This window comes from Rattus norvegicus, chromosome 1 (assembly GCF_021556685.1).
Source record: "Rattus norvegicus strain SHRSP/BbbUtx chromosome 1, alternate assembly SHRSP_T2T, whole genome shotgun sequence".
In the NCBI taxonomy this organism is placed as follows: Eukaryota; Metazoa; Chordata; class Mammalia; order Rodentia; family Muridae; genus Rattus; species Rattus norvegicus.
Genome location: NC_141534.1, coordinates 221,986,991 through 221,999,088, shown reverse-complemented (window position 1 = coordinate 221,999,088; position 12,098 = coordinate 221,986,991). Strand labels below are relative to the sequence as shown.

General features: G+C 38.0%; 1 protein-coding gene across 1 annotated transcript; it reads right to left on the bottom strand.

The window, feature by feature from the left end:
- Positions 1-10,408: 10,408 nt before the first annotated feature.
- On the bottom strand, positions 10,409-11,347 carry Or5an1 (olfactory receptor family 5 subfamily AN member 1). Its single transcript, NM_001000761.1, is given in 1 exon segment — positions 10,409-11,347. A coding segment is annotated over 1 exon segment (939 nt).
- Positions 11,348-12,098: the final 751 nt, after the last annotated feature.

Sequence of the window (12,098 nt, the reverse complement as noted above, 5' to 3'; positions counted from 1 at the left end):
ATATTTGTGCTCCAAATGCAAGGGCACCTACATTGATAAAAGAAACCTTACTAAAGCTCAAAGCACACATTGCACCTCACACAATAATAGTGGGAGACTTAAACACCCCCCACTCCCATCAATGCACAGATCACAGAAACAGAAACTAAATAAAGACACAGAGAAACTAACAGAAGTTATGAAACAAATGGATTTAACACATATCTATAGAACATTTCATCCTAAAACAGAAGAATATACCTTCATTTCAGCACCTCATAGTAACTTCTCAAAAAACTGACCATATAATCGGTCACAAAACAGGCCTCAACAGATACAAGAAGATTGAAATAATACCATGCATAGTATCAGATCACTATGGACTAAGGCTGGTCTACAATAAAAAAAAAATGTGACAGAAAAGCCACATACACATGAAAGCTGAACAATGCACTACTCAATGATAGCTTGGTCAAGAAAGAATGAAGAAAGAAATTAAGGGCTTTTTAAATTTCAATAAAAATGAAGGCACAACATACACAAACTTATGGGACATAATGAAAGCAGTGCTAAGAGGAAAGCTCATAACTCCAAGTGCCTCCAAAAAGAAACTGGAGGGACCATACATTAGCAGCTTGATAGCACACCTAAAAGCTCTAGAATAAAAAGAAGCAAATACACCCAAGAGGAGTAGATGGCAAGAAATAATCAAAGTCAGGGTTGAAATCAACCAAGTAGAAACAGAAAGAACTATAGAAAGAATCAACAAAACCAGTAGCTGGTCTTTGAGAAAATCAACAAGATAGATAAATCCTTAGCCAGACTAACCAGAGGGCACAGAGAGACTGTCCAAATTAACAAAATCAGAAATGAAAATGGAGACATAACAACAGAAACAAAGGAAATTCAAACAATCATCAGATCCTACTTCAAAAGTAGTAAACTGGAAAATCTGGAGGAAATGGACACTTTTCTAGACAGATACCAGGAACCAAAGTTAAACCAGTATCAGATAAACCATCTAAAAAGTCCCATAAGTCCTAAGGAAAAAGAAGTAGTTATTAAAAGACTCTCAACCAGAAAAAGGACAGAACCAGAAGGGTTAGTGGAGAATTCTCTCAGACTTTCATAGAATACCTAATACCAATACTGCTCAAACTACTTCAGAAAATACAAAGAGATGGAACACTATCCAATTCCTTCTATGAGCCACTATTATGCTTATACCTAAACCACACAAAGACCCAGTGAAGAAAGAGAACTTCAGACCAATTTCTCTTATGAATATCAACACAAAACACTGAATAAAATTCTTGCAAACCAAATCCAAGAACACATGAAAATGATCATTCATCATGATCAAGTAGGCTTCATCCCAGGGATGCAGGAATAGTTCAATATACAGAAATCCATCAACATAATCTACTAAAACGAAATCAAAGAAAAAACCCACATGATTATCTCATTAGGTGTTGAGAAGCCATTTGACAAAATTCAACACCCCTTTGTGTTAAAAGTCTTGGAAAGACCAGGAATTCAAGGCCCATATATAAACATAGTAAAAGCAGTATACAGCAAACCATTAGCCACTATCAAACTAAATGGAGAGAAACATGAAGCAATCCCACTAAAATTAGGGACTAGAAAAGGTTGCCCACTCTCTCCCCACCTACTCAATATAGTTCTTGGAGTTCTAGCCAGAGCAATCAAACAGCAAAGGAGGTCAAAGGGAATCAAATTGGAAAGGAGGAAATCAAAATATCACTATTTGCAGATGATATGATAGTATACTTAAGTGACCCCAAGAATTCCACCAGAGAACTCCTAAATCTAATAATCAACTTCAGCAAAGTGGTTGATATAAAATTAACTCAAACAAATCAGTAGCCTTCCTCTACTCAAAGGATAAGCAGGCTGAGAAAAAATTAAGTAAAGGACATTCTTCCCAATAGTCACAAATAATATAAAATACCTCAGTGTGACTCTAACCAAGCAAGTGAAATATCTGTATGACACAAATTTTAAGTCTCTGAAGAAAGAAATTCAAGATCTCAGAAAATGGAAAGATCTCCCATGCTCATGAATTAGCAGGATTAATATTGTAAAGATGGCCATCTTGCCAATAGCAATCTACACATTCAATAAAATCTACATTAAAATTCCAACTCTATTCTTCACAGCGTTAGAGAGAGCAATATTCAAATTCATTTGTAATAACAAAAATCCAGGATAGCGAAAACTATACTCAACAATAAAAGAACTTCTAGAGGAATCACCATCCCTGACCTCAAGCTGTATTGCAGAGCTATCATGATAAAAAACTGTATGGTATTGTTACAGGGACAGACAGGTAGATCAATGGAATAGAATTGAAGACGCAGAAATGAACCCACACACTTATGATCACTTTGACATAAGGTCTTTGACAAAGGAGCTAAACCATCCAATGGTAAAAATACAGCATGTTCAACAAATGGTGTTGGTTCAACTAGAGGTCAGCATGTAGAATAATGCAAATCAATTCATTCTTATCACTTTGTATAAAACTCAAGTCCAAATGGATCAAGAACCTCTACATAATACCAGATACATTGAAACTAATAGAAGGAAAAGTAGGAAAGAGCCTCTAACACATAGGCACAGGGGAAATTTTCCTGAACAGAGCACCAATGTCTCTAAGATCAAGAATTCACAAATGGCACCTCATAAAATTTCAAAACTTCTGTATGGCAAAGGACACTGTGGCCAACAGATTGGTAAAAGATCTTTACCAATCCTACATCCAATAGAGGACTAATGTCCTATAAATAGAAGGAACTCAAGAAGTTAAACTCCATAGAATCAAATAACCCTAATAAAAAATGGGGACAGAGCTAAACAAAGATTTCTCAGCTGAGGAACATCAAATGGCTTAGAAGTACCTAAGGAAATGCTCAAAATCCTTAGTCATCAGGGAAATGCAAATCAAAACAACCCTGACATTCCACCTCACACCAATCAGAATGGCTAAAATAATAAACTCAGATGACAACAGATGCTGGTGAGGATGTGGAGAAAGAGGACCACTCACACCTCCATTGTTGGTGGGATTGCAAACTTGTACAATCACTCTGGAAATAAGTCTGGAGGTTCCTCAGAAAATTAGACATTCCATTACCTGAGCACCCAGCTATACCTCTACTGGGCATATGCCCAAATGATGCTCCAACATATAACAAAGACACATCTCCACTATGTTCATAGCAGCCTTATTTATAAGAGCCAGAAGCTAGAAAGAACCCAGCTGTCCCTCAACAGAGGAATGAATACAGAAAATGTGGTATTAAAAACAATGACTTCATAAATTCATAGGCATATGGATGGAAGTAAAAAATGTCCTGAGTGAGGTAGCCCAATCACAAAAAAAAAAAAAAAGTCACATATGGTATGCAGTCACTGATAAGTGGATATTAGCTCAAAAGCTCGAATTACCCAAGATACAATCCACAGACCACATGAAGCTCAAGAAGAAGGAAGACCAAAGTGCAGATGCTTCAGTCCTTCTTAAAATGGGGAACAAAAATATTCATTGGAGAAGATATGGAGACAAAGTTTGGAGCAGAGACTGAAGGAATGGTCATTCAGACCCTGCCTCTCTTGGGGATGCAGCCCATACATACATACATATGTCTGTATGCATATATGTATGCATATATATGTATATATATCCACCAAACCCAGACAATAATGCTGATGCCAAGAAGTGCATGCTGACAGGAGCCCGATATAGCTGTCTCCTGAGAGGCTGTGCCAGAGCATGTCAAATACAGAGGCAAATGCTAGCAGCCAACCACTGAACTGAGAACAAGATCCCCATTGGAGCAGGTAGAAAAATGATTGAAGGAGCTCAAGGGACTTGCAACCCCATAAAAACAACAATGCTAACCAACCAGAGCTGCCAGGGACTAAACTACCACCCAAAGAGTACACATGGACAGATCCATGGCTCCAACTGCATATCTAGCAAAGGATGGCCTTGTTGGGTACCAATGGGAGGAGAAGCCCTTGTCTTGCCAAGGCTGGACCCTGCCCCCCCCCCGTGTAGGTTAATATCAGAGTGGGGAGGCAGAAAGGGGTGGTGGGTTGGTGGGCTAACACCCTCATAGAAGAAGGGGGAGGGAAGATGGGATGAGGAGTTTGTGGATGGGAAACCAGGAAAGTGGATAACATTTGAAATGTAAGTAGAAATTTATCCATTAAAAAATTAAATGGTTCTTTGGGGCAAATCCCTTCTTCACTGTCAGGAAATCAGCAGTTCAATTGACAGAACAGCAGTGGTAGCTTGATCTACTTGCAAATATTTCACAAATATACCAGCAGTTCATTTCAGTAGTGTCAGGATAGCATGAGCAGTGGCATGACCTAGCAGGAACAGTTGGCCTCAGGCAAATCAGCATGAGTTAACAAGAGGGCTCAGGAGAAACTCCAGAAGTTCTCAGCTGTGCCTCGCTCTATGAAGCGAATATCAATGAGGATGTAAGACCAAGTAGAATTTAACTATGCAAGCAAGACAAATTCTTCTCACAGTCCATTGAGTTCTATTAATAGTCCCTCAAAACAATACATGTTCCCCACAGTCTTGTCTCACCATGTGTCTTGCCTCAACATGTGAGTCTGTCTTAGCAAAACTCCATGTGAGTCTGTATCAGCTGACATTACTCTGCCAATTGGCCCAAGTCCCCAGAAAAAGTGACAAGACACCATATCATAATGCCAGAAGATTTTTACTACCTTTCTGTGGAGTCCCTACAGATGAAACTCAACTACGCAATGTAAAGCAGATCAATACATGTCATTAGCAAAGACTCTATCATCATATGCCCTTTCACATGTTGCTTTATCAATATCCTTTCACCTGTGTCTGTTACGGTGAAACATTCCTTGATGTGTTTGCCTCAGCAAAACACCATTGAACACAACTGACTTCCAATGAACCTGTAAGTTTCCACTTCATATGATCATCTCACTAGATGCTAAAAAAGCCTTTGACAAAATCCAACACCCTTCATGTTAAAAATTTTGGAGAGATCAGGAATACAAGGTGTATATCTAAACAAAATAATGGCAATGTACAGCAAGCCAATAGTCAACATCAAATAAAATGGAAAGAAAGTTAAAGTAATTCCCCTAAAATAAGGTACAAGACAGTGTTATCCACTCCTTCCTTATCTATCAATATAGTACTTAAAGTTATAACTAGAACAATAAGACAACTAAAGGAGATCAAAGGAATACAAACTGGACAGGAAGAAGTCAAAGTATTGCTGTTCACAGATAATATGACAGTATAGAAGTGTTCCCAAAATTCTATTAGACTACTCATACAGTTGATAAAAAAAACCTTCAGCAAAGTGGCTGGATATAAAATCAACTCAAAAAATTAGTATCCCTCCCTTACACAAATGATATATGGAGTGAGAAAGAGATTAGAGAAACAACACCATTTATAATAGTCCCAAATAATATAAAATATCTTGCAGACACTCTAACCAGGAAAGTGAAAGGCCTGTATGATAAGAACTTCAAGTCCCAGAAGAAAGAAATTGAGGATACTATCAGAAGATGAAAAGCCCTCCCCTACTCATGAATTGGTAGGATTAACATAGTAAAAATGGCCATCTTATCAAAAGTAATCTACAGATTCAATGCAATTCCCATCAAACTTTCAACATTTTTTTTAGACCTTGAAAGAGCAATTCTCAACTTCATATGGGAAAAAAACAAACAAAAACAAAAACAGGTTACCTAGAACAATTCTGTACAATAAAAGGACTTCCGGAAGTAACTCCATTCCTGATTTCAAGCTGTACTACTGAGCAATAGTAATAAAAAAACTGCATGGTATTAATATAGAAAGAGACGGGTTGATCAATGGAATCAAATCATAGAAATAATCCAAACATCTACAGACACTTGATCATTAACAAACAAGCCAAAACCATACAGTGGATAAAGAAAAGCATCTTCAACAAAGTGCTAGTCTAATTGGATGTCTTCATGTAGACGAATGCAAATAGACCCATATCTATCACCCTGCACAAAACTCAAATCTGTGTGGATCAAAGACCTCAATATAAAACCTGATACACTAAATCTAATAAAAGAGAAAGTGTGAAACTGTTTTGAGCTCATTGGTACTGGAGATAAATTCCTGAATAGAATACAAATAGCTAAAGCACTAAGATCAATAATTAATAAATGGGACCTCATGAAACTGAAAATCTTCTGTAAGGCAAAGGACACAGTCAATAGGACAAAATGGCAACCTACAGAATGGGAAAAGATGATCAACCATCCAACAGATGAGATAGATAGATAGATAGATAGATAGATAGATAGATAGATAGATAGATAGATAGATAGATAGATACCATATATAGAATATATAAATATATACATATTGAATTCTCAACAGAAGACTATCAAATGGCCAAGAATCGCTTAAAGAAATGTTCAATGTCTTTAGTCCAGAGAAATATAAATTAAAACAACTCTGAGATTCCATTCTATACCTGTCATAATGGCTAAGATCAAAAACCCAAGTGACAGCACATAGTTTTTGATAGTGTGGAGAAAGAGGAACACTCCTACATTGCTGGTAGATGTAGACACTTATAGAACTATACCCCTGAGCTATACCTAAAAGGCACACTACTATATCTCATGGACACTTGCTCAACTATGTTCATTGCAGCTTTATTCATAATAGCTAGAGACTGGAAACAACCTAGAATGTTCTTTAACTGAAGGATGGATTAAGAAAATGTGGTATATCTACACGATGGAGTACTATTCAGCTATTAAAAACAAAGACATCATGCGATTTGCAGGCAAATTGATGTAACCTGAGAGTTTCATCCTGAGTGAGATAATGCAGATCCAGAAAAACATGTATGGTGTGTACTCAATTATAAGTGGACATTAACCAAAAAGCACAGACCCAAAGAAACTGGGTAACAAGGAGGGCCCATGGGAGGATGTATGAAGCTCACTCAGAAGGGGAAACAAAATAAGCCATCTGAGGAGGATGGAGAGAGGTAACTGTGTGGAGAGGGGTGAAGAGGGATACGATGATGATGGTAAGTTGTTAAGGAGAGGGAAGAGGGCAGGGAGTGGGGATGGAAATCAGTGGAGATCATCTCTGGGACTAGCTGGAGACCTGAAATGGAGGAGGTTATGAGGAGTATATGAGGGTAACTGTATCTGAGATTCCTACCAGCAGGATAAAGGGACTGAAGAGGTCACCTCACATAACTAAGTAGGACCTTCAGTCAAAGTACCCACAAACCCTTCAACCCCAAATTTTACCTACCTACAAGATACAAAGGAATAAAGATGAAGCAGAAACTGAAGAAACAGCCAACCAATAACTGGCCCAACTTGTGACACATTCCATGGGAGAGAGTCCACTATTACTGACACTCTGCTGTGCTTGCAGACACTTGGCATAACTATCACCTAAGAGGCTTCACACAGCAGCAGATGGAAACAGGTGCAGAGACCCATAACCAAACATCAGGTGAGTCTTGTAGAAGAGTGTGGTATAGAATTGAAGAAGCTGGAGAGGTCAAGGATACCATGAAGAACTAAACTAAGCTGGGCCCATAGGAGTGCACAGAGACTGAACCACCAACCAAAAACATGCAGGGGCTGGACGTAGGTCCCCCCATACATTTGTAGCAAATGTGCAGCTTGGTCTTCAGGTGGGTCCCCTAACAATTAGAGTAGGGGCTGTCTCTGTCTCTGTTGCTTGCCATTGGTTTCCCTTCCCTAACTGGGTTGCCTGGGTGGGCCTTAGTGGAGAGGAGATGCTTAATCTTGCTAGGACTAGATGTCCCAGGGTGGGATGATACCCAAAGGGGTTCTTCTTCTTCTCTGAGAAATGAAAGGGGTAATGGGGTGAGGAATTTTTAAGGAAGGGATTTGTAAGAGATTTGTAACTGGGAAAAGGGGGACTATAATAGGAATGTAATATGAATAAAACACATAAATTATGAAAAAATTCTTACTAGGGTTGATGGTAAGACAGGAAACTTTATGACCTCAGGTGATGTGAGGAGTGGAACTAACTCGTGTTGTCCTTGTCTGAGATATACGGGACTGAAGCTTCCCTTAGCCCTTCCTCCATAATCCTGGACCATTATGGTCCCAAACTACATCAATACACATATAAATAGTACTGAATGGTTTCAGTAAGGAATACAAAAAGAGAACACAGAGAGACACATTTCATGGGGTAAGCTCTGGGAGGAATTAGAGAAAGAACCAGTGGTTGATATGGTCAAAATTTATTATGTGCATAAGTGAAACTCTCAAGTAATGGTAAAAATTTGTTGTATATATGTGTGAAACTCTCCAATGATGATAAGGAAGAACATATGGGAAATATTGGAGGGAAGAAATTATGTAATTATATTAAGATCTCAAAAATAAAAATATCTAATGAATCTCTGAAGATAAAATGAAAATATAATGACAGAGTCACTAACAATTTTGTCAAATTTATGCAGCATGGTAAACCAGTGGCCATTGTTTACATATCATGGTACTGCTTTAAACCAGAGACATAAAACCACAAACTTATATCTGAATTGAGACTACTGGCCAGAAATGACAACTCAGTTTGCATAATTATCTGTAGTCTCTCCTGGTCCTTTGAGCTCTCTTCATGTTGTAGAAATTTTCTTGGGAATATAAAAATAAACACACAGTAACCCAAATGCAGATGGAATGAACAGATTAAAAAAAAATGATTCCATCCAAGTCCAGCTTTGTGAACCAATGACTTTATTAGAGTTACTTACCAAACCAAGAATGACTCCACCAGCAGCATCAACAATGAATTCCTCCCTCCAGCATATTTGACTAACAAGCAACTGTTGTCCTGGGGAGTTCCAACCCCTAATCAGTCATGCACAACTTATGTACTCAGGGAAACACAAACCAACCACATGTGGTCTTATATGAAACTGGCAAGGGGGTGGGGAAAAGGATGATGAATATAACTTCAGGCAAGGGTGTTGTGATGCCATGTTTCAAGAAGAGAGTTTGTCTGCATGAGTTTGTTTGTGATATAATCTCACTAGGTAACCCAGGCTGCCCTAACACTTCGTAACCCAGGTTGCCGTAAAGCCCATGGCAATCCCCTGCCTTACTAAAGATGGAATTACATGTGTCAATCACTACACTTGACTCTACAGACAATATTAACATTCCATCATTTTCATTTCCACAGATATACTTATCTCTCTACTACAACTATTTAGTTCCCCTGGCTGTGAACCAATGTAAACTGTAAGACAGTTCTGCTTAATGATGGTGAACCTCATGTCTACCTAGAGAAAATAGCTCTACTGTAATCCTGAGAAATATCACCTTCAAGTTTTAGTTACTCCACTACCACCATCACATCACTCTTTTAAAACCACATTAATACTAAAACACAAAATACTGAACATGCATTGACAATAACAAAGAACATGCCAGTCTGTCCTGTGTTGTTACTCTCCACTTAGAATAAATTGACACAAATCTCAGACCACACTTAATCAGGTGTCTGAAATATCAAAATCTATATTTTTGGAGTGTTCTGATTGGCTCTATCAATCCAGGGTAAACTTTCTGGTTGTAATGTAGGAGAGGATGAGAGATCAGGTCCCATCATCTCATATATTACTATTGGTCCATAAGATACTGCTAAAGGTCATGACTTTTTAAGGTCTGAAAAAAATCAAACTGTCAGAACACTATGGAAATAATGCCTTCCTTATGATTTTCTCTTCATGATTCAAACTCCCACTTTTCTGTTTGACCTAAAAGTTATTAAATGGCTAGGTAGTGTTTTTTTTTTACATAATCAAGTTTTTCTGATTAGTCTTCCTAAAGGGCACAAGAAAGCCAATGTGTGGCTTTGTTTCTTTCAAACAGGAACTTTTCATATGATCATCCTCACCTGCTCAGGATCACAAAATAATCGATGGTAATGGCCCAGGCTTTAGTACACTACATCTCTATACTGATGACACAGAGTTAGTAGAATCTGAGGTCAGGAATTTGATCAGGAACTTTCTTTAAAGGCATTCCTTATAATTTAACAATTTTCAGGCACCCACAAGTTTCTCAACTTGATATTCCTAAAATACCTATAAATAGAATTATTAATTAGGAAATAGCCCATTTGTAACTTGGAAATTATGATGCTACTGGTTCTAAAGATGATGCAATTGAAATGCACCAAATCAGTTGTTGGTTTATATTGGCATATTGTCTGTTTCAAAATCATTTTTATCTGAAGTGCCATGGACTTTGTAGTATTCCATCCATGTGCATATGGTTGCAGATAGCAGTAATTCTGACCTGGCTTTGTGGTGAAATCTTCTCATCTCTTACCTTAGCTGCAGGTTGCCTTTTTCTGCAACCTATTCATGGCATCTTTGATTTCCTTGTTTCTCAGACTATATATCAAAGGGTTCAACATGGGAATCACCACAGTATAGAAGACAGATGCAAATCTGTCAAAGCTGGAGGAGCCACCAGAGCTAGAACTCAGATAGACAAAGATGCCAGAACTATAGAAAAGAGAAACAGTTGTCAGGTGAGAAGCACAAGTGTTGAAGGCCTTGGACCTGCCCTTCGCTGAAGTGATCTTCATGATGGATGAGACAATATAGCCGTAGGATACCATGATGACGAAGGCATTGGTAAGCCCAAAAAATATTGTTAATAAGACAAGTAGGACATGAGCAAAGAAATTGTCGTTGCAAGATAGATTTAACAGCTGGGGCATGTCACAGAAGAAATGTCTTATGACATTAGATCCACAGAAGTGGAGCTGCAGCAAGACACATATCTGACATAAAGAACTTATGAGTCCTGCTGTATAGCTTCCCAAGAGCATCCAAGAGCAGAGGCTGGGTGACATGATTGATGAGTAGAGAAGAGGGTTACAAATGGCAGCATACCTGTCATAGGCCATGGCTGTTATGAGGCAAGATTCAGTCAGTCCCATAGTGGAAAAGATAAAGTATTGAACTATGCAGCCCACAAAGCTGATAGTTTGCTTTTCCTGGAAGAAGTTGGAAAGCATCTTTGGGACTGTAGAGGTGATATAGCAGAAGTCTATAAAGGACAGATTGCTGAGGAAGAAGTACATAGGTGTGTGGAGGTAGGAGTCCATCCTTATTAAAACAATAAGGGACAGGTTCCAGGTCAGTGCTATAAGATAAAGGATGAGGAATATAACAAAGAGCAGTGCTGTGATTTGGGGGAAATCGGAGAATCCCAGGAGGATGAATTGGGTGATCTTGGTAATGTTTCTTCCCCCAATCATTACCTCTGTGCTTATGCTACTAAAATCAAAAGGTTGAAATAAGACAGTGCATTGTTGACTCAAGTGACATTAGAGCATTACATTAAAGAGAGACATTTAAATGTTAATGACTACTTTCTTAATACAATGCCTAAGAAATGTGATCACACACAAGAACATGTACAAACACAAATAAGCATGCACACATACACACATACACACACACACACACACACACACACACACACACACACCCCTACACTGACCTGGATTATAGAATTGTGATTCGTAATTCTGACACATTGTTGTGTAACAGAAGCATATGTTCTTGGTAAAGACAATCATTCTTTCTATGAAAGTGTCATATTCAGAACCCCAAAATAAATTTTACAGTTTCTTCTACTGACATTGCTTTAAAATACTTTTACTGGTAAGAATTATTAGCCTGACTTATAATAATTCCCACTAGCTTTCACAAAATTTGTAACAACATCCTCATGAAAGTGTCATGAGTTGTGATTCTGGTGTATTTTGAGGGTGCAAATGGTGAGTCTCAGAATATATTGACACTGAGCGGGAAAGCAAGTGTACTGTTATACATTGATAGCTCATTATTCTCACAATGATAGACATGCATCAAAAGAATTAATAGATATTTCAAAAACAAATGTGTTGGTAAGAATTTTCAAATGTGAGGTTAGTAATTTAAATTACTGTAGAATGAGTATACCTCCACCAATAGAATCAGAGATCTAATTCACTATAGGGAAAT